The sequence below is a fragment of the Phlebotomus papatasi genome, chromosome 1 (genome assembly GCF_024763615.1).
Source record: "Phlebotomus papatasi isolate M1 chromosome 1, Ppap_2.1, whole genome shotgun sequence".
NCBI lineage: Eukaryota > Metazoa > Arthropoda > Insecta > Diptera > Psychodidae > Phlebotomus > Phlebotomus papatasi.
In genome coordinates, this window is record NC_077222.1 from 18,592,967 (window position 1) to 18,618,039 (window position 25,073).

General features: G+C 32.9%; 1 protein-coding gene across 1 annotated transcript in view; it reads right to left on the reverse strand.

The window, feature by feature from the left end:
- Positions 1–24,435, reverse strand: part of LOC129798064 (serine/threonine-protein kinase 32A) — a 96,038-nt gene extending 71,603 nt beyond the window's left edge. The window contains exon 1 of the mRNA XM_055841030.1: positions 23,641–24,435. Within this exon, the coding sequence (XP_055697005.1) occupies positions 23,641–23,695 (55 nt within the window). The 5' untranslated portion in view covers positions 23,696–24,435. The remainder of the gene's footprint in view (positions 1–23,640) is intronic.
- Positions 24,436–25,073: the final 638 nt, after the last annotated feature.

Here is a 25,073-nt window from a genome sequence, read left to right on the forward strand (position 1 = left end):
CCTTCAGTTCTTGGGCAATAAAACATATCCTTGCGTGCTGGTGCTACTCAACGATTTCCATGATTTCGACAATTGGCCTACCAGAGCGTGCCTCGTCTTTGACTTGACATTCGCGGTACTAGATCGGAATTTAAAGCACCGATTTGCTGTTGCATAAGATACTGTATTGGATCCACAAATAGCACAATTTTTTTGGTCACCTTCTCGCTTTTTTACCTTTTTTTCTCTTGTTCTACCTTGATTTTGGAAAGTTGAACATATAATTTGCTTCAGGAAACACAAAACTGTCAAAGAAAATTATTTTTAAAAGGGTTGTCACCTTGTAAACGCAGTTTGGTATGACCCAATGAGATTTATATATCGTGAGATATTGCTTACTAAAAACATCTAGCGGAAAGGTGTCAGAACTTTTTACTTGACCAAATAATTAGAAATTTAAAGAGTATTTTTGAACTAAAAATTTCCCATCTCACGTGCATCCATCCACGTTTTAGTAAACCAAAAGCTCCTTCACAAGAGCTTTTTCCGCAATTCGTTCTTTGAAGCTTTGTCATAGTCATGCCAATCTTTTAATCTATCTCAAACCCAATTTATTTCACATTTAAATGTAACTTGGCTCATAACTATTTTATTCAGAAATCGTTTTTCTTCACATCTAAGGGCATTAATTTCCCGTGTGAATAATGAGAGCGTGCTAGCCTCATTGCACAACCAATTTGTCTTCAAAATGCATCGAATAAACGAGAAAATCTCTCTCAAGCCCGAGAAAAAAACATCATTGATTAAGCTATGCATATGCATCCTGAAATGTATTCCCTTGACTATAGAATTTTTTAGTGCTTTCCTGTGAGTTGGTAAAAAAAGTGATAGATAGAATTTTCCAATTGTTTGACGAGGAAAAGCAGCAGAAAAATTGAAAGGAAATTCCTCCCCAAAAAGCTCTCTCTTGTGAAACTTTGACTGAATATGAAATAATACCTCCACTGGGAGTTTTCCTTTTAGTGTGGATGATATTGAAAAGTTTCACACTCTTCGAATATTAATGGGTGATTTTGCTAAAGGGAAATTTTGTGAAAACAACCACTTCTGTGAAGGTGTATACAGTGGAAAATCCTCAAGAGATGATATCATTTTATTGGTTTCTGAAGTGGAGTCAGTTTGTCTAGTTTCTGATTGGATTCTTATTGAATTTATTGTATCTCTATATTATTGCACCCAGAAAAAAAGAAGAGATTTTGCCACTTTCGACTTTCCTTCTGTCTGTGATTTCTACTTTTTGGTTTTTTTTTTCACCGTTTCTCCTTTATATTTTTGTCCCACAAAATGTATCACAAGACTTTCACTCTTTTGTGCGAGATTTATATGCTGAGGTGGTTTGAGAGTGGGCGACAAAAGCAAAAAAGAAGATCTTGAGCTTTCGCAGCAAATAGAGTTTGTTTGCTCCCCAACACAGTTATCGCAGAAACGATATTAAAAATTATTTCTATGATATGTGGGTGTTTCCCGAGGGTTGAAAGAAAGGTTTTCATCCCGGTGAATTCCTTCAGCCAAACTGGCTTCTTTCAAGGGGGAAGAAATAAATCGTTCAACAGGAAAAAAAGAAGTCTCTTGAAAAATTATTAAGTTGTGTTGTGCGTTAAAAGAGCAAGAAAACTTTTTCACCCACTAAATTACATTTTCTGCTGAAGACGAAAGATTTCCTTTCCCTTCAATAAATCGCATTTTCCAAAGGGGTGGACATTTTCTCACACATACACCATGAAAATTCCATATGTTCAGTGAGGTAAAAAAATAAATAAAAAAAAAAATATCCCGGGCTTTCTATGGAAAATTGCAATTTGATGCTCTCTAAAGCAGATATTGTATGGACTTTAATCAATTTAATTTATCATATTTTTCCTCCTTCCTATTTCATATTCAGGTTTTTTATTAATATAGATGGGAAGAGTATCCTTTGGGATAAGAGTTTAAAATAGCCAGCATAATTATAAAGGAATGACTCTGGGGTTTCTTGGGGCTGTGTTAAAATCCCTTAGTCCTTATTGCGTGCAGGAAAGTTTTATGGCAAAAGTCCCTCCCTACATCTTTATAATTAGAAAGACCTTAATTATGACTGGTTTTCAGTTCATCATTACTTTTAATTTTCATTTCAGCTTCAGGAAATAATGTCCTTATGGGGCAGAATTGTCAATAGCTTAGATGGTAGATTTAATCCTGGGTAGGGTGGTGCCTATGCCACTGCTCTAATTTAATCGAACATTGAATAAATTAATAATTTTGATTTTAAAGAAAATACCGTAAAAAATTATTAAAATGTATTTTCTTGGATATTTATAATTTTGAAATGAGCGGTAAGTAAAAAATTATCAAATTCTTAAAAAATTTGTAGAGATTCTTAAAATAGTAGGGTAAATTTCCTAATTCAAAACCATTTCCAGACGCTTTAACTTTGGCAGAAGATTTAACACAAAAAGTTCATTTTTTTTAAGGAAATTACATAAATTTGCTCCTTGACGCTTCTAGAATGTTACTGTTTAGTGAAATTTTTTTAAAGATAATTTTAAAACTTCTTAAAATACAAGAAAAATACACGAGTGCAAAATGCTTCTATTGGAAACAAATTAATCCAAATGGAGACAAGGGAAAGTTTATAATTGGAGACAAACAGAGTAAGTGAAACCGCGACGAAAGGCTTCCAAAACCTTGTTGAGTTGCTCTTGAGTGCAGGATTTGTACTTATTCTTGGTCTTTTCTCCTTTCCCATCTAAAACAATAAGAAAATCTCTCCAGAAAAATTATATTTCCGGGGTTTCCTATTAAAGCACTTGCAGACAGTTCAGAAAACCTGTTTTTATTCTCGAAATAGATAATTATTTCATTTGAAAACTTCACGTGCTGTTAACAATAAAATTTAACACTTAATTTACTAAAAATAACTAGATTTTTTTCAAAATAAATGATAAAATAAAACGAATAAACAAGAGTCACTTTATTGTATTTTTCATCGGAAAACATCGTCGATCGATGAAAAATTCGATGGTGAAAAGATACACTTCTAATTTTTCTGAGAAATTAACAAATTAAAATTTGTGAATATGGAAGGATTTCCGCTTTATTTGAAGCAAAATTAACTAAATAATGAAACTGAGGTATAGAAAATATATAAATAGAAATGTGATGCTGTATTTATCATGAAAAAAAAAGATGTTTCCATTTAGAGTAGCGAAAAGTTTCCATTTGGAACAGGTTTTGAATTAGCTTAATTTACCCTAGGCTACGTTATTTTATGTTTTCATTTCAGATATTTAATATGGTTCTCGAAATTTCCACTTTGGAGATTATTCTTACCTTCTGTATCTCGATAATTCCGACTTTAATAGTTTATTTTAAAAAATTTGAGAGTGGCATTAAATGTAGATCTCTGGCAACATTGTCTATGTCTTCTTTCTGCCACATCTTTTGTCAAGCAGTAAATTCTCTTTTTCATAATTTAAATTGGTATTATATTATTTTAAATTAATTCAAAATTTTAATATATTTATTAAATTTGTGTTTAAATTTTTATTTTTCAAATTGTTCAAGAAACAAAATTGATACCTTATAGAATTAGAACTTTGAAAAGTTTTTTTTTACTTTTAAATATTAGTTTTAAAAGTCACTGTGCGCGAACCAAGAACTATACATACGATTTATAAAAAAAAAATATTGTTCTGAATTGTACAGGACTAGAGAAGAAAATACTTCTTGAAAGGCAATAAGTGTTCTGTTAGACAGAGATAATTGTGCGAAAGGGTCCCTATCGAAATTCCGAATAGCCAAAATCCCGAATGGGCTAAAATTCCGATTAGTCAAAATCCCGAAAAATCAAAATCCTGAAAGGTCCTAAAATCCCGAAAGGGCCAGAATCCCGAAAGCCAAAATCCCAAACGGCTCAAAATCTTGAAAACGTCAAAATTCTTAAAGGGCCAAAATTTCGAAACATAAAATCCCGAAATGGTCAAAATCCCAAAATTTTCCGAATTTCCAATATTTCCGAATCAATCAATTTTTCCGAATTCTTAAAAGTGTTGTATCTACCTACTCCCGTTTTTGTTGGAGACAAAGGGAAATTTTCTGCGCTTTGCTTTAAGAAATTGCTTCACATATTATTCTATATAATTAAGGATAATTCCGTCACTTTCACGGGAGAATACTTTTAATGATTTGGGATTAGGAATTTTGAGGTTTTTGGCGTTCGGAATTTTGGTTTTTAAAATATTGGCGTTCAGAATTTTAATTTTCGGGATTTTGGTTGATAGTATTTCGGTAGCGTAAATGCGGGTGATTTTGTCCCCTGCTGGTGACTTTGACACCCTCCTGTTCGTAAGCTTTTCTTTACTTCTAGGACTTGAGGATGGTCTTTACTGATCCAATCTACCATGTCTGATCGGTGTGAATCGTTCTTAAACATTAGAATTAAAGAGAAGCTTACGAACATGAGTGGGGCCAAAGTGACCCTCACTTATGGTACAAATAGTTAGATCTCACGATCATAAATCATATATTAAGTGTCCTCATTTTTTAAATCGACATAAGAATATGGAAATGTTTATATTAATTTTTCTGAGAATTATCTTTCAAAGTTTCGGCTTATTTGGATCACTCTTTGATGTTTAATTCACAAAGAATAATTATGTTTATATTACCTTGAAAAGGAATGTACTTCTTGCGAAATTCAAATCGGCATAAGATCATAAAATTCTAAAAATAAATATCTGATAAAAGATAAAGAAGATCGAAGAGAGAGAAATCATATAAATATCATGTATCAATAGAAAGAAAGGAGAATAAAGTGCACAACGAAAGTAGAAAGACGTCTTCTTTATTTCCAAGGTCTGATTTCCCCGCTCGGAAATCATAATTAAAGGTAGTATTAAACAAATCTATTGCCTGGACTTGAAAACTTTAGAAAAAAAATAAATACTGGAAATGAAATAGAAAACTGGACAAAAAAAAACATTTATAAAGAAGGGTACAGGAAGGGAAGTAGTATAAGATCGCGAGTAGAAGCTGCCGAGATGAGGTACTTCCGGGCAGTTAAGGGAATCACTCGTCGAGATTAAGTGAAAAACAAGGCCGATCGTGAGGAATTAAGAGTCGAGGAGTTGCTTCTTCGTGTTGAGAGATCACAATTTCGATGGTATGGACATGTTCAGCACATGAATAGAAAAAGATTCCCCGGAATAGCTATACAAGCCATTGTGAGGAGGCGTCAATGAGGCAGATCTAGGACAAGGTGGCTGAATCAAATTCAGAATCTTGCCTTGTAGCGGCTTGAGATCGAACCTGGACATCTTCCTGAAGTGCCGGAGGATCGATAAGCGTGGGCTGCCAATCCGGATGCTCGCGACCCCAGGTATAAGCGGTTGAAAATGATGATAATGATGATGGTTATTATGCAACTAATTACATAAATTAATTGCAAATCTCCATGTATTAATATAGAGTAACTATATAAGAAATGAATTTGCCACCAAAAATTTAAATCACTAAAGAGAATGAAGGAAAATATTATCAAAAACGATGCTATGTCAAGCTTTCTGTACGTAACATTGAGCACAAATTTTGTATAACTTTACAAGCGCGAAAAAATGCAACAAGAACTATTTCTACTTCAGGTGGGCTATTTTTCCATGCGTTGAGGAACCATTTACTCAAAAGTAAATAATCCAAAGTCTTTGTTGTTTGTCTTGTCTTTGATTTTGTATGCGACTGGGTTTATTAACCCATTAACCTAATAACAAATTATATAAAAATCACTTTTAGTATAGAGAAACTATTTTCGAAGAATGCAAAAAATAATTCCATCCCTTAGCCCTAGCGGCCCTAGCTAAACATTCTGCGATGCTACATATTGGCTCCGTTCAGTAATAACTTTTCGAAGAGACAAAGCCACTCCAAAGCCAAGCCAACTCTATTCGAAAATCTACCGGAAGCCTAAAGTGCAAGTTCATATACCCGCCGCTTTAGCGCTGGTAGTTCTGCCATTCGAATTTCGATATTCTTGACACTTCAATCGTCAAAAATGTCAGTAACAGTGTGCAAACGTTTGCTGCAAAAAGTGAATTTTTGTGTAGTTTTGTGGAATTTAAGGGTTGCAGAACGTCTTAATTAAAATTTCATTCAAAGAAATGTCCTTTTGATGAACTTGCTCACTTTTGTGTAACTCGTCGGTTTAAACGTTCGAACTTCCAACGGATTTTTAGAATCTTCGAATCTTCGAATCGGTAAAGGAAAAACCTCAACCGGAGAGAGCTCTCAAATCGGCAAAGTTATTACTGAACGAGAAGATTTAGAACAAAATCCATGCAATCAAAAAATTTTTAGAAGCATCTAATTTATAGGTCACACAGTTCTAGATTTCAATATGCTAAAAAGAACCTCCCACGAAAATCCAACTCATTTAAAAACTAATTTAAAATTAATCTAAATTAAACTTTCATATTTAGACAATATAATCAAGAAATTCGTCTCTAAAAGAGCTTCTGAATTCCTATTCAGCCAATTCACCCAAATGTCTATCAACTCTGTTCTAACTGGCGTCCCCTCGCATTTTGCAGCTCAATTTTAAATTGGTTTCTGAGCTCGTGAGTACCATTCTTAAACGCAGAACGAGAAAACAATTAGCACATCGAGTGAAATTGATGGCTGATTGGTATATAATTGTGTTGATTGAAATTTCACTCTTCAAAATCACTTTTTAAGCCACATTCCAAAAACCCATAATTGAAGAAAACTCATCCTTGGGAATTTTCAGGATTTTTCATTTTGGGGTTTGAGGGAGTAAAATTAATTTGGCAACACAATTTTGCCAAACGCTGAGAGAGCTGAATTAATGACTGTGATGGTGGGGAAAAATGATGATGGAGATGGAGGATGATTATGGATTATTGCCGTGAAAAGTGGATGGTGAATAAAGTGAGAGAATAAGATCTACATTGGCCAGAAATTGGTAACACAATAATGCTATTATTCAATGAATAATATTTCACACCCCATGCTGCAAGACTTTTTTTTCTCCATTCAGAGGAAAATGGGGAAAAACTTCACTTATTACCCAATATCTTGGGCGAATTTTCGGGCAGCTATATAATTAATTTTGTATAGTAACATTAGAATGATGTATACTTTATTGCTTCAATAGAATTTAACGGGTTGGGATTTTTGCGCAATCAAGCTCAGAAATTACTCATCGTAAAATACAAAATTTTTCCTGAATGATGGAAAAGGGTTTCTGTGTCTTCTTTTTATATTCAAACGCTGTATATTTTTATGCATTTTTGTAAAACACACTTCACTCACTTCTGATTCATCAACACTGTACCACAGAGTGGTACTTACCACATATTTTGCATCTCATTGCTGTAACAGGTTTAACCCTTTAAGGACGATTGGAACACCGGTGTCCCATAAAGAAAATAATTTTTCCTGACTACCTAAAGTTATTTTTTCTTGTATTTATATGTAATTGCAAAGTAGAAGGTTGAATGAATTTAGAATATTTTTTGCAAGTCTCCATCTATTTGCTATATGATAAATATTTAAGCTCAAAAATGACGAATTTTTAAATTCTCATGTTTAAAATAAATTCTAATTATTTTTTATACTTCCTGTTTTTTTTAAGCAAAACCGTTTTGGAAAATGAAACTACAATACTCAAACATAAAATTTTTCGTTACAGTGAAAATTATCAGTCATTGGCATCGTCAGAAAAATTACTTACATTTTTGGGCTATTTTTGTCCCTATCGTTCATAGAGGCAAAAATTATACCAAATCAGACTCTGTTTGCTTTTCTAAGTTTAGATGTAAGATGTTTTACAAGTTCTGTTTATAGGTTTCATTTTTATTGCTGATTTTCGGTCAGCGAAAACTGTATCGTCGTTAAAGGGTTAACCCTCGCATATCCAGTAAAGGATATTATTGAACCTTAATTCATGAGCAACTTGAAAATGTAATCCAACACACAAAACCTATTCAAACATTGAGAAAATGTTATCTTCTGATTTTAATTTTTAAAGAGCAAAGCTTTCTAAAGTTCAAATGCAAAGGGTTGAAAATTCCTTTTTGAATTCCATAAATGAATCATTGTTGTATAATATGGAAAATATATCTGAAGTGCAAATTAATTTAGTAAGGCTATTCTAGATTTAAGAATTTTGGTTTTGCGAAATAATGAAATCCAATGCAAATATTATAATAATATAATACAAATTTTATCATGGAAAATGCACCACTCTGATCCATGCCAAATATTTTTATTAATAAATTTATTGTTTACTTTTAATTTCAAGAAAAACAAAACTATTGAAAATGTTTGTTTTAATTGATTTTCAAGCTTTAAATTTCAAGGTGATGTTTTTATTTAGTGATTTAAAAAAAAAATGATTTGCCAATCTTAAAGGTATCTCTTTCAAAAAGTAGTAAAGTAACGTTTTCTATGAAAATTATATGATGTTTATATAGGAAAAGAACATAAAAATACATTAACAAAATTAATATCGTATTAGCTCTTTTTCAAAATTCAGTCGAGAGTTTTTTGAAAGTTCTAAGAATAAAATCATGAAAATGTTACTCAAGTGTAATGCATTTTCAATTTACATTAATTGCCAATTTTTTTATTGCAAAACTGAATGAAAAACGATCATTTTAGTGCAATAAAATATTTTGAAGGCTAAATTTGAAATTAAAATTTAAAAGTAAAAAGAAAATATGTGGAATTGCAAAAAATATACCGAGGATAGTATGCAATATTCACAAAAAAAAATCTTTCAAATTTACACTTCTCTTTATTTAAGTGCTTTAAAACAGAAGCCTCTCGACATTTATTTTTTCCATACGTTTTTACATAGAGTCACTGAAGACTAATGGTAAGGGTTTTTTCCTACACAGAAAAAAAAATTTGTAAAAATGTTGCTAAATGTTTGTGAATTCCTATGGGGGAGTTACGAAATGCTCGTGAATCGTATAACCCACAAACGTGTTCGTAAAAGTTTGTACTTTTTTCACAAACATTGTAAGTAACATGATGACTTGAAGAGCATTTTTAGTACTTTTACAAACATTTGTTCGTAAACACACAAAAAATTTTCGTAAAATTTTGTCATTTGTTCGTAAATTTTTGTTTTCCTGTCGAACATTTTACGAACATTTACGAACAAATGACAAAATTGTACGAACATTTTGTTGTATGTTTACGTACATTTACGAACAAATGTTTGTAAAAGCACAAAAAATGCTCGTCAAATAATTATGTTACGAACAATGTTTGTGAAAAAAGTACAAACTTTTACGAACTTATTTGTGGGTTATACGATTCACGAGCATTTCGTAACTCCTCCATAGGAATTCACAAACATTTACGAACATTTTTACAAAATATTTTTTTCTGTGTAAAGAGAATTGACTTATGAGTCTGATATATTTCAAAATTGTACATTAAAAGCTATAAAAAAATACATATTTCATAATGTTCGTGGAAATAATACAAGAACTACAAGCAAATTTAATTAAGTCAAGGTGCAATATCTGAATTCTTTTACAAAAAAAAGTGAAAAATAGTTTCACTTTTTATTAAGCTTGATTGGCCTTACTTTAAAATAACATTATGATTTATTGGAAAAAAAAACCTGATTCGGTTTTTGGATTTAAATTTTAAGAAAACCGAAAACAAACAAATGATCAATAAATAATTAAATTCGGTCAGTAAAATATTAAATTAAGGTCAATAAAAAAATATAAGTCCTAACAAAAAATGGGTGAAATCTAAGTTATATTTATTATGATATGGCTGAGTTCCATTTAAACATAAGAGAAAAAAAACCAATTTCAAAGGTGCCCCACTTCCCCCAAATATTTTTTAATAGCCAGTATTAGTTCATGTAATTCCTGAAAAAATAGTTCCGATTCATTAAATGAACATGGGAAAATATGAAATGTTTGAAGCCACAGTATCTTCAAAGCCTGAAAGCCTTTCCCTATATTAAAACTTAATTCAATTCAAGATTTTGGATATTGTCTTTTATTCATATAATTTATTGATCTTTGTACCGCTTAAACTTTCTTTAATAAAATCTGTATGAATTTACTTGTTAAATATTTTTGATTCCAGGGATTGATGATGGTTAAAACATGTATAACATGAAAAATTTCTATGATATACCACTTCACTCATCATAAATAAGCACTTTAATACTCGTTGGGTGACAAAGTTGTTCAGAAAACAAGACCCATTCCTACCGAGAACATTTTCATCTGTAAAATATCTGCGGGAAACGGATGAGTTTTGAATGGGAAAATCCCATAAATTTCCATCCAGAGGCATCGAACCATATCTTTGAGCGTGTTTCAGCTGAGGACAATTAAAAAGCTTTCAAATTATAGTACATATATTAAGTTGAGGATTTTATGGTTGCCAAACAAGTATTTACTTCACCAACCACCCGTTGAAGTACATCGTAAAATATGCACTCAAATAAATATTTAATTAATTGAATTATTAAAGTCAACTACCCCTTGCGGTCGTCCCTCTCTTGTTTTATGCTATCGATGCTTCGTCAAAAAGTGTTAAAAGTTTCTCTTTCAAAATTTCATTGAACCCTCCAGAGAGAGATAGGGGATGGGTTGAAGTGCACCAGAGTTTCATTTTGCATATGTTGAGGTATTATGTAAATAATATTACAAGTACTCTAGAATGTGTATCGTACCCAAAAGCCTTCGAACACTTTCATAGAGAAATTTCCACGCTATTCAACACCTAAGAGAAAACTACCAGGATAAAAATGGAATTTTTGACTTAGTTGCTACTATGGAACTTCAATCTAAGAGAAATGCTGTGTGATTTCGATGGATATACATCATTTATGGGAATTTTCATTAAAATCAGTTTTAAAAGCAACAACATTTATGCGTGTTTGTGTAATTCTGAAGCTTTTGCAAAAGTTATTTATTATTCTACTCACGTCCAACTATTCTTTTGATATGAAATTGTTGGTTAATCGAGAAAGTTTTGTACTGTTATGAGAAGGTAAAGTTCTGAAGTGGAGCAAATGAAACTACACTGTAATTGCTTATTGCAATTTCAGTGAAATAGCCTGCAAATAGCCTTAAATTGCACAATACTCCTCTCATTTTTGCTACTTTTGGTTTAACTCTACACTGTGTGAATTGAATTTTCAGATTAAACACGTAATCTCTTTATTTTTATGTCTGTCTACACATTTCGAATAGTTTTGTCACAAGAATATATTTAAAGTTTACAAAAACAACAAAATGCAGCACTGCGGGATTATAATAAAAAAAAATATTTAAAATTTTGTGAAGGGGTAGGGTAGACGCTGGTATTACCAAATCGCTCCTAATATCGATCAAGCGATGCTTGTAATATCGACTCCTCTTCCAATTGATGGATAAAAAAAGGGACAGATAATCCTAACCGGCTTATGTAGGTGAGATTCTTAACGTGAGCTAACTCGGAGTGCATGCAAATTCGATTTAGAGCTGAAGTTGGGAAACGCCATTCAGTTATCTTGAATCAAATTCGTGAAATTATACAAATTTTGTATTTAAACCAAAATATCAAAGATTTGGATGGAGTGACAGAAAAGTGTTATATGGGTGAAATGTAGACCAGAATGAACTCTATAATTTTCCTATAGAACATGATCTCATCGATTACTCAGAAGCCAAGATAAGCGAGGTTTTTTGTTTCTTAACTCGTTTGTTCATCCAGAGTTCCCCAAGTAGTCATTTGTTGAACTTCAACTATATCAAGGAATTGTTGTATTTTGTGGGACTTTCCATTTAAAACCATATTTTAAGTGTCTTGGTGGAGTAGAGGCAGTCAAATTGGCATCTGAGTGATTTCAAAGCGTTATTATGGGAAAAATCAATTTTTTCACACTTAAACGGCAAAATCGAAGTGATAGCGTAGTCTGAGCGGAAAATGATGTATTGACAAAATGTAGAGACAAATGTGCTCTACAATTATGTCGAAGTAATTATCAAAATCGGTTCAGCGACAGTCAAGATAATTGAGGTTATGTGATATTGAAATTGGTTTTTCGACTGTGGCGCCCCTGGTGTTGGTCTCACAAAGTTCAAATGTTCTAGAAAGTTGTAGCATTTGGTGAGATCTTTCGTTTAAGCCCTCATTTATCAAAATCGGTCACATAGAACCGGAGATATGATTTTTTGAATTTCGTGAACTTTGACCCCTCATATCTCCGGTTCTATTGAAACCACAGCGCGCATACGCACCATTTTGGAAACGTCCTAGACCGGACTACAACATACTAAAATTTCATTAACTTGCACAATGCCGTTTTTGAGAAAAGTGACTTTGAATTTCGATGAATTTTGACGCTATCACAGCGCCACCTGTGGTGACTTTTTGAACTTCCATCTGAAAGTGCTCATCGAGACGAAACCAAAAAGGTAAAATTTAGGTCGCTATGTTAATTAGAACCGGAGATAGAGGCCGGTCAATGTTCGAACTTTGACCCCTTATAGCTCGGGTCAGGGGTTATGGATCGACTTAAGTTTTTTTTTGTTTGATAGGTATAATCAACGGCTACAACATACTAAAATTTCAGCCCGATGCACAATGGAATTTTTGAGTTATTTAACTTATAAGATTTAAAAATTTTCTTTTTAATAATAGCGCCCCTAGCGGTGGTTTTATGAACTTGCGATGTTAGAAGGGGAAGTGGCATTTCACGAGAGCTTTCCAAAAAGCCCTCACTTTTTAAATTCTGACAATTAGAACCGGAGTAATGGCCATTTTAAGAAATTTTTTTTGGACCCTTATAGCTCGGGTCTGGGGGGTCAGGGGACCTTAAGTTTGGTATTGATGGAAAGCTCTAAGGCCCAGCTATAACATACTAAAATTTGAGCCCGCTCGATGCCATAGGGGCGGAGCTATTGAGAAAACAAAAAAAGGGGGGTCTTCAAAATGGCGGAAGGAGGGGTGGGGGGTGGGGGGTCAATGCACCAAGTTGCAATTTTCACCCGATATATAACCTTTGCCGAAAACTGCAAGTCGATATCTTTTTTAGTTTAGGAGCTATTAAGCTCCAAAGAGCGGCCGGCCGGCCGGCCGGCCGGCCGGGAACGTAAATTAGCCACATATATATTCGTGATCAGGAAGTGCTGAAACACATTTTGGCCAAATTTGAGGTCGATCGGACGACATGAAATTTTGTTAGGATTATAGTAGGTGAGATTGTTAAGAATCTCACCTAATAATTTTTCTACATGACCTACATGAACTACGTTATATGATTACGGCATTGAATAAATGAGCAGTAAAAAGTTAAAATTGATCAGTAACAAAAAAAATTGAAACAGTGATATTATCGTTCAAATTTTGGCGAAGGGAAAATAAATGGCTTTTCACTCTATATATGGAAATATTTTAAATGTTAAATATATAAATTAGGCCCATTTTTGTAAAGATTTAAGTTTTTTACCGACCATAATTAGATATTTTACTGCTCATTTTTAATTTTTTACTGCCCATTTAGAATTTTTTACTGATCGTTTGTTTTTTGCCTATGATTACCTGAGGCTAAATGTGACAAATTGGATATTCTATTTTTCTAAGAGCTTCCAATTCAACTTAAACTGAGAGTTCTAATCATAAAGTTCTTTTAGAAATTTTACCTCTCTACGACTTTAACGAATACCATTTTTCTCTGTAATAAAAATGCGCTTTTCGAGACTTTTTCTAAGATTCCTAAAAATCCTCTGAAAAAATACGTCAATAGAGATTCAAACTTGTTTAGCCGTAAATCCTTTGAAAATAAAACCAAGAGAGAGCAATTTTATCAGTGTAAAATCGCAAAAATAAAGTAATCAAAATTAATGGTGAATTCAGATCCTGAAAAAGAGAAATAAGATAGTAAACAAATATTATCTAAAACAAACTTTAAAGTAAAATTAAATATTTAAAATTAATGATAAAACATAATTTGAAATAACATGTTTAAATAACAAACAGCAAACATTTTAGAATGACATGACATTTTAAATTATTTGAAACTTTACCAAATGAATTAATAAATAAGTTCCAGAAAGCAATTAAAACTTAAATTAATCAATTAAAGTGCCAATTCGTTAGAATGAATTAATGTAAATTACTGGAAAAATAAAATGGTATAATATCCGAAAAAAGACATGGAAAAACGTCCCAGTTTTGCGGTGTGCTCGAACTCACGAAGAAATTCCCTCGCGTGGTTTTTGGTTTGCATACTGTTTTACTACCGATTAAGTTAAATACATAAATAAAAAAAACCATTCCGAAATAGGAAACGACAGACGGACGGACAGACGGACGGGAACGGTTTTTAGCCATCCATATATTCGTAATCAAGAAGTGGCTAAAGGCCAAACACATTTTGGCAAAGTTTGGGGCCGATCGGAGGACATAAGATTTTGTGATAGGATTATAGTAAGTAAGATTGTTAAGAATCCCTCCTAAATAATAAAATAAAAAAAAATAATTCGAGACGGGTATATCATTTGTGGTTATATTTTGCCGATTGATTCCTGATTGAAACCTATGCTATTTAAGACACCATTTCCTTATCTTAACATCGTCGATGGACCTCAAAATTATCACATGGATAGTAATTTTCACTTAAGTTACTAATAATAAAAGCATTCTGAAAAATCATCCCTTAATCTTCAACTTTTGCGACTTTTTTGGATCAGAAATCTAGAAATATTCTAGTATCGTGTTAAATTTATCAATTATCTAGTACAAACATAAAATAATGTATTCAATTCAATGTTTTTATGCAACAGAAGACCCTTATCGGGAAGGCTCTTCTATGCATATACCTCTTTATATCAAAATTTCACGTTTTAATTGATTTTTTTTCGCACTCCGATAAAGTCACCGAATCTAATTTGAATCAGGCCTGTTGGAAATAATTAGTTGACTCTATCGAGGTCCCACTGTAATTTTTTATTATTGTGTTTTGAGGCGCGCGACGACATAGGCCCCCACTGTAATTTAAAATCAATGGATTACCTTTGTATTTTGAGAAAAAGGTTAGAACTAATATACAGTACAACTCCAAAAATTTTCTTCACTAGAACAAACATGGAAAAATTCCAGGGTAGGGGAGACTGGGCCAAAACTTGTCAAAACGCATATTTAATTCTTTCACGAGCTCTGAGAAAACTTAAACGTTTTATAATGAACATATTCTTATAGGAAATTTACTGCTCTACAACATTGCAGAAGACTATTTTCCTCTATCTCGAAAGAAATGTGATTTTCGAATCATTTTCTAAAAGTCGATTTTGTGGAAAATCTCAAAATTGCTGGGGCAAATTTTATCAGTCTTCGAATAATTTGTGACGTTTTACTCTCGCAAACGTTAAAAATATCAAATAGACATATTTTTATAGGAAATTTATTCCTCTACAACTTTGTCGAAGATAATTTTTCTGTATCTTAACGAGAAATGTGCTTAAATTGAGCTAATCAATTCAATTTTTTTCAATTCAATTATATATTTCTCCTCAAATCTTGCATATTTGCGTCTGCCGCCGACTTACCACTACCGATCTCATCAGGTAAACGGCAGAAACCCTGAATCATAGATCGTATATGCCAGAAAATGTTGTGTGTATATACAATAAGATTGATTTACAAACATTTTTAAATCAGTAGGGGAAAGTACTCTCCCTTCGAATAATGTAATTTTCTTTTATCTTCCCTAAGAGACTTATATATAAATATCACGTTATTATCAAAAATAGACTATAAGCTAACTAATATTTAATAGAAATGTGTAAGTCACTTAGGAAAAATAGCACATTATTCGGAGGCATGAACGTTCGAAAGTAGAGTACTTTCCCCTATTGATTTTTTCTGTAAGCCAAATATACCAAAAATAGGGCTTAAAATTTCATTATTTTTTATTTTACATAATCCTTTCTCGAATCCCTTGAAACTTTGTAAGTTTAAGAAGGTTCATGAAGCCTATCTATAATAAAAATTTCAAGCCTTCAGTGTCTTTTACTTTAGAAAATAGTGAATATTGAAATTTTTGTTTTGACAAGTTTTGCCCCAGTCTCCCCTATGTGTCAAAAAACTTCAGCTATTTTTATTAATTGAAACCCCAAGACAACCTTCAACAAGTGAAAAGCATATAAATTAATTTCATTGCCACTATTGGACACTGTAGAGCTATATCCATTAGTTTTCGGTTTTGCATACTCATTTTTAAAATATGTATCATATTATAGTATGTCAACCATAGAAAAAGCCAATGCGAATAAAATATGGATGATTCACAAATTGATATTGGCAAAAATTTTCCTTGGATGTTTAAATAATGATCATAATTCATTTCTACTCTTCCGGATGAATTATATTGACATATTTTCCTAGTATCCCACATTGATTTTGTGCAAAATATTTCCCTCTATGATAATTTAAAATTTAATGGAAAATAATTTAATTAAATTAAATTTTCGAAATTTTCTGTAGGGGTGATACTGCAGGGAATATCATATTATGCCATGGAATAAATTAATATGCAACTAATATCGTTATTTCCTCTGATTGTATTAATTTCTATTTTGCTTCTATTACATTACTCCTGGTGTTAATTAACTATGAGTTAGACTCTATGAATTGGAGTAATCTTGGCAATTTTCAATGTATAATTGCAAAGGAGAAAGTTTTGCTGTGTTAGAAATTCCTGGAAAACCAGGAAAGAGCTTTCAATAGTTACAGGAGAAGCTTTAGGGAGTTATATTGCACAAGTTGTTGCTCGCCCATCATTTTGTCACCCACAAAGTAGTTCAACACACATCACAGGAAATTGTCAAGAGGATTTTCTGTGTCATTTTCGGCTGTCAGGGAACTCGTAAAAGTGAATGCTTCCAGATAGGCATTCCACCAAAAGAGTGGCTTGTTGTTGATTAATAGACTTACCAGGGAGTGGACAAACGGAAGACGACACTATATGGAGCTTTTGTGTCCAACAGATACGTTTCAGGTCAGTTACATACTGTTTTTCAGGCAACTTGTATTTGTCTGCTAAACTATTTATGGATGAGTGAATTTTCCCGCAGAGATGACATGAAATTTTGATGAGGGTGTCGCTTCAAAAAAAAAAACGGACGAATGTCTCACGGAGACAAAAAATCCAAATGGAAAAGCATATATATATAATTTTTTCCACCAAAACGAATTTACATAAATTTATACTTTTGCTTTTGTGTTCACTCAAGCCTTCGCAAAAGAATGAGAGTTTTTTCAAATAATCTTTCTTTCTGCTTCTGGAATAGTTTTCAGGAATTTAAAAAAGCTTCATAGTCAATTTTTAATTGAATTTTTCTTCACAGAGTTCTTCTTAATCCAATAAAAACCATCAGTTCGATATCAATTTCAATTAGTAACCTTTTATCTTTCCATTTTTCATTGATAAGCACTTAAAAAATTTTTATAGTTCATCTCGACTTTTATTTCACCAGAATTATTACTTGTAATTTGTCAAAATGCATTCCATCCAACGAGTTCTTTTACGACAAGGACGAACCTATATCCCATAGATTTATTGCAATATTTTATGGTGTATGCTTCTCTAAACCACAAATTAGAAATTATTTTGCCACAACCCACGGCATTCAATATTATCGCCAGTGAAATTGACATGATTTAGCATTTAAATAGGAAACCTCAAATTTAGAATGATTTAGGAGTAATATGACAAATTTGAAATCATGATACCGATTTATTAGATTGGTTTCACGGATTGAATATATACAAAGCTAAATTTAGCCTAATCAATACGCACTAGGCAATTTTAGGTAATAAATTATATTCGGTATGCAAAATTTAATTTCGTTAACACGAAAATGAACGAATTAATTTAAATCTTAACAGAGACATTCTAAGGATTTTAGGAAAAATTTCGTTGTAAATAAAAGTCAAAAACTGTGGTTAGAATATTATGTAATATTATGCTTAGAGGAAACTGGGGCACCACCAAACACGGGGTGGCACCAAACACTGAAATTTTTTAACAGGATATTCGACTTCAGAGGACAAGACTTATAGAAATTTTTAGGCATTATAGGGATGTTTGTCCACTGAAAAAATTGTCGAGATAGTCCAAGTAGTTTAGAAATAAAAATTAGTGTTTGGTGCTACCCCGTGTTTGGTAGTACCCCAGTTTCCCCTACACATCGTTTAGATCAGGAAAATTTCATGAAGTTGAAATTCCAATCTCTTTCTTTCTCACACACTTTGCATATGGCTTTCTCATTCTCTAGCACTCTTCTTCTTCTTTTAGTCATCACAACAAATTCAATTTAGATCAATCGAAATTGGAGTGCGAAAGAATAAGATAGACATAGGCAAAACGTGTGGGAAAGAAAGGGATGTGAATTTCGTGTTCATGATATTTTGCTGATCTAAAAAGCGTGACAGAGCCGTAAGGAATGGTTTTAGAAAATGATTTGTTACACGGTGCGACAAAATTTACCTTTTTGTGGGTGTCTTTGACGAGAGTGCCAAAACTTGTTAGAGGGTCATTTAAGGACCTCAAATCTGCAATCCGTTTGTCCGGGGCACCTCTAGATTTTTTTGAAAAAGCATATTTAGTTTCTTGATGGTTTATAAAATTCAAAAATTCATATCTCCGGTTCTAATTATCCGGTGGTAGTCACATAAAGCTAAACTGACGCGTAATTTCATCCTCTATAACTCTCGTGAACATATCAAGCATCTATGATGAAAATGAAGTATATTTTTTAAATATTTTTTAAAAACGGGCACCTAAAATGGTGCATTTTTCTGTGTTTTTTCCATCTTCTAGTAATTTTCCCACTTTAATAGAGCATTTTATATATCAAATAACTATGCCTAAAAGTTAAAGAATTTAATATTCTTTCATTTTCTTTTGGTTTGAATTTTCTATCTTAATTTGTTCATTCACAATAATTTATTGAAAATAAAGTGCATTAAAATCTCTTATTATATATAATTATATTAGTATCTTTGTCTAACCTACTGAAGAGCATTCTCTTTTGCACTCTCACTTACACATTTCATATAAAAAGAGGTGAAATGAAAGAAAAGAGACGTATTTAGAAATAGAGAGAGAAGAATAGCTGTTATGAGTGCCAAAAAACTATTCTTCTCTCTTTATTTCTATATACGTCTCTTTTTTTCATTTCGCCTCTTTTTATATGAAATATGTAAGTGAGAGTGCAAAAGAGAATGCTCTTCAGTAGGTTAGACAAAGATACCAAATAATTATATATAATAAGAGATTTTATTTTTATAATAATGCATTTTATTTTCAATAAATTATTGTGAATAAACGAATTAGGATAGAAAATTTAAACCAAAAAGATATGAAAGAATATTAAATTCTCTAACTTTTAGGCATAGTTGGTTGACATATAAAATGCTCTATTAAAGTGGGAAAATTACTAGAAGATGGAAAAAACACAGAAAAATGCACCATTTTAGGTGCCCTTTTTCAAAAACTCTTTAAAAAATATACTTCATTTTCATGGTAGATGATTGATATGTTCACAAGAGTTATAGAGGATGAAATTACGCGTCAGTTTAGCTTTATGTGACTACCACCGGATAATTAGAACCGGAGATATGAATTTTTGAATTTTATAAAACAGCAAAAAACAAAAAATGCTTTTCCAAAAAAATCTAGAGGTGACCCGGACAAACGGATTGCAGATTTGAGGTCCTTAAATGACCCTCTAACAAGTTTTGACACTTTCGTCAAAGACACCCACAACGTGTCGCACAGTGTTATTGGTAAATATCTTATGTATGTACTAGGGTAAGTGGGGCACCTATGAATGGGACGAATGGGAGCAGCTTTGAAATTGGGTTTTTTCTCCTATTTCTAAATTAAAATGGTCCTTACTATGATATTATTTAGCTCCATAAGGCATTTGTGAAGATGAAATACATCATTATAAGGACCAATTTCATTAAAAAAAAAAACGAGAAAAAGCCCAATTTCAAGCTGCCCCAATTCAAAGGTACCCCACTTCCCCCTACCCTCTATATTCAGGAATAATTTTGAGGTGCTGCCGCGATGGTAAGCGAAGGAGTGAAGTGAAGATGACGGTAATATAAATTATCTGAAAATTGACTTATAGGGGGTCCTCAGAACGTTAACATGTTGCTATTTTTACAATTTAGAACCTAAATCAAATTGAATATAAAACAAGAAATTAGGCATTTTTAAGGCTTGTTCCTAAACTTACCCTCACAGCTAAACCTGTAGTGGATTAGTGAATAGAGTAGGAGAAAGTGCACATATTTCAAAATCTAGGGGACAGTGTCCTGTGTTTAAAATATATTGCGGAGTCACATTTATTCAAAAACATAGGAAAAATTTAGTCATTATTAAGCTTGGGACCGTACAAGCATGGGTCACTTTCCCTATTGCCTCTAATGACTGTGAGGAATCGGATTACAACTGAGCAGCAGCAGAAAAATATTTCTCATGCCATATCGGCTTTGAATTCCAGCAGTGAATGAATGAATAGTAATGCCAATGGTGCACATTAGCAAAAAAAGTGAACCGGCTAGACAATAGATACTGGTGCGAGAACGAGCTTCGGTATGAAAGTGGTTACTTCAGCCGATACAAATGTTTACTATCAATCCTATCAATGATTCAAACACAAACCGGGAAAGGCGTCCTGTATCGGGAATTAAGACAGTATAGGAGTAGGAAGCATAAGGGGCCCAATTGTGGCCTTGATGCATCGATAATGCTAAGAGGTAACTCATTTCAGGGAACTCGAGCTAATCTGGCAAGCGAACTCACGGAGAACTTGAGGGATTTACAGGGACCTCAGGGAAAAAATAAATTTTTTTCAGGAAACTTAAGCGGAAACTGGGGAATCCATAGATTTGTCATGGAAACTCTCCGGGAAACCGGTGAACTCATATTACTTTTCGGGGAACTCAAGGGTAAGCCATATATTTTTTCGGGAAACCAGGAACTCGAGCCAATCTAATTGTTTATGACTAACCCCTTACTGTTATCCGAAAGTAGAACTGACCCCCGGCAGGATCTCTTGCCTTACCATCACGGCTGGACCCCAACATTAACACTAAATATTAGCATTAGTTATCATTCAAGAGTGCGAACCATTCATAGTGAGATTTTTTTGAAACACAAGGAGTAATAATAATTTTGAAAACATAAATTTTAAATAAAGTGCAAGTATGGGTTTTCTTCAGACGAATGATAAATCTTAATATTATTATTATTAACACTAAGAAAAAAAGAGGACGCGATTAACTTTTTTTCCTTGTAACTTTAACACTTTTTAGGTGTAAAAATATATCAACATTTTTTAATGTTAATTTTACACCTTTTTAAGTGTAAAATTTAACATGAAGAAGGCTAACTTTGACCCCTAATACACCTAATAAGCATAATTTTTACACCGATTTCGGATCAATAATGCAGGTTAAAAATAACATTTCTGGAATGTTATTTTAACTTTTTCGGATTTTTTCTCAGTGTCGATTAATTTGAAAACAGTAATAAATCAAATTTCATCAGTATAAACAATTTAGAATTTTAAAAGCAGTAAATGTTTCACGAAATTTTTAACAAATGAAAATTAAAAAGGTTCCCATTTTACTTATGAACATATTAGATGATATTATATGAATTATACCCATTTTTAAAAGAATTTGAGTCTTACTTTACTAACCAAATTAATTTTTTTGAAATGAAAAATTTAAGATTCCCAATTCACACTAAATATCGAATGGAAAAGCATTATCCATAAAGCTGATTTAATTTATTTTTTCACGTTAAATATTTATTCGCATAAAGTATTTAAATTTCATTGTTTTATCTCATTGGCAAAGTGTTAAATGATTTAAGTACTTTGAATAATGTGTGAAGCATAATCCACATATTAAATATTTAATACTATAAAATATTTTAATCCTCTCAAGTCCTCTGATTGGCTAGAGTTGGTAAGCTTTTAAAACTTGATATGACTATTTTGTGGAATTTAGTGCTAAATTTAATAGTGTTAAAATAGTCAACTAGCAGAAGACTTTCAGGCTTCGCACACACTCTGACTCCGAACACTTTATATTTTTCTTTATTTTTTCGCTATTCCTTCAATGAATCTGACTTATCTATGGCAATATATTTTAATAACTAGCCTTAAGTCAAGCATTTGAAAATGGAATTTAATGTCTGAAAGAAAAGACTGGTTCAGAATTTAAAGCGATTTCAGATTTAAATAAAACTTTATAAAAACATCGCATAAAAAGACTTAAAGAATGTCAACCAGGGGTCTCTCGACATTTCAATTTTCCATACGTTTTTGCATAGATGCACTGAAGACTATTGGCAAGTTTTTTCCTAAAGAGAATTGACTTATCAGTTTGATATATTTCGAAATCGTGTATTAAAAGCTATCTAAAAATACATATTTCATAATGTTCGCCTAAAAAGTCCAAGAACTACGAGCAAATTTGTTTAAGTCTCGGTGAAATATCTGCAAGGAAAAGTGAAAAATATCTCCACTATTTATTAGGTTTGATGGGCCCCTGATTTCAACACTACAGGGTGATAAATTCTTAACTTTTAAGCACGAAATATTATGTATGATGCCTATGCCTAAGTTTAAGTTTCATTTCGGATATGGAAATTTAGGAAGTTTATTCTGTAAAAATAAACTTTGAACTTTTCAAAACAATTTATGTTGTTTTAGTGACACAGAGCTCGAGCTTCGTTGTTGAGTGAAAGGCATAAAGGTTCTGAAAAAGGGATTCTGTTTTGACCGTGTCTTACATATTTTATTTAGATACTTCTGTAATTAAATAATTGAGGAAAAGCCTTTCAAGTTAGACCCTTTCAGCCTTAGGGGTGAATCACACTTGGCGCCAAATTGCTTCTGTCATGTGCAAAGCTTAACCGTTTTCCCGAATTTAGGGATTTAAATCGTACTTTTGTGGCAAATTCTTAGTAATTAAACTTGGTTTTGAAATATTTTAAGACGGTAGATATAAATTATAAATATAAGAAAGAATAAGGAATAAATCGAAAATGTAAAAAACTGTCAGTTTAGCAAGGAAAGACATACGTGGCAAAGTTGTACTGTAAAGCTCAACCACAACTTTTACTCACCCTTATTATAATTTTGTCTTACTTTAAGTCTAATAATAATTTTGAATTATGAGAATTTAATTTGCAGGATTTTCACAAGCATTTTCAACTTTACGGTAAAAATCCCACGGTGTGAATGTGATTCTCCCCTTAATATTTAAGAGCATTTCAGAGAGCAAATTGTTGCAATTTCCGGAAAAGCTTACAAAACATATTGTCGAAATTTCCTATACAATGTCACACATGTCATGATTTTCCAAAAGGAACAGAATGTAGGGCATTTGGGGATAGTATACCTTTGAGAATTACACGACAGTTGCTAACTGAACCGGCAATTTCTCAAGAGATCTTTTCACTGGCACCGTCATGATGATGTATTAGGTGACATGATGTATGAAATAGGAGATGAAAATATTGGTATAGAGTTAGAGGGTTGTTGGATCACTTACCATCCTCATCTGACAAGAGACTAGTGTCGTTTCTGGAGGAAGAATTCACTCCCATCCTGCTCAGTGCACCAATTCAGTTTCTTTCTGCATTCACCACACTTTCAAAGACATCGGAGATTCTGGGACATCGTCTCACAGTGTCAAATTTTCACGTGAAACTCTTATAGGGAGCAAGTGATCAAAATTTAATTTTGCCGACACGATAGACAGGTAGGTCTCTTGAGGAAGGGGGAGGCGGGTGATTTTGTGGGCGTCTGGTCTGGAAATCAATTTTTGAATGAAGGGAAAAAAGGTAGACAATTAGTGTGATGAGGGAAAATCCAATTTCACGTATCTTTGGCGCCCTTTTGGCGTCACAACACCAAACACATCGAAATTTATGAGAGTCTATTTGTCATCTGGGTACAATCGTCGGCTTTCCGCCTCAGTGCTCACCAGAATTAGTCAGAATCGCATATTCTGAGGGTGGTATTTCTGCCACAATTTAATCATTCGTCTGAGCACGTGAAGTCATTCCGTGTCAATTAATTCTCAGGTGCTGTTTGTCAGGTGAATGACTGTTCTGAGAAAAGGGGCGTCACTGCAGAGTTTGGGGGCCGAAATTTCTCCCTTGGTGCAAAAAAAAAATGGGCAATTTTCACTTTTCACACCGGAATGTATTCTTCGTAAATCCCTCGCTAGAGCTTCAACCGAAAACCGAGAGACTGACTTTCACGTGCTTCAGTCACGAGATTCAGCGATCAACTGACGATACTACAGAAAGCTCCCAATCACTTCGGCGTCTCCACTGCGAATGAGTCGTCGCATGGCACAAAAGCTCTCTTCTCTCCGGTCTCAATGGAGTATAGTGCCTTCCATCTGCAGATTTTCGCTCCCATTCAACCCCTCCTTGTACACACGACCATGTGGAATCATTCCCTTCTTCCCGACTGTACCCTCGGGGTGGCTCATTGCTGATCAATTTTTCATGTCGACTCGCCGGGTGATGTTCTCTCCTGACCACGTGGGGTTAGAAAATCAGCGGGAAGTACAGCCAATGAACTCATCATTATTTCATCGATTTTCTACTAACAACGACTTTTTTTCGAGTTCGCGTTCTAAAAAAAGGCCATTTCCATAATTAGCCCACAGGTAGTGGCATTATAAAGGCATATTTTAACGCCAAGAACAGAAGATATTTTTGGCAGCGAATATGCCAGATCAAGAGAGCAAACGGTGTAATATCGATTTAATTTTGGGGAAAACTCCATGTCCAGTGTGCTAGTGAAATTCTGGTGAATTCATGAATAATTTACGCTTATAAAATGATTTAGCAGTATTTTTCACGACAAAAGAGGTTAAATCGTGACATTTTTGGACGTTGATTAAATATTTACCCTAAAAAAATCCTTCGTTCTTAGAACGCATTTTAATTATTCATTTTTGTAGCTTTA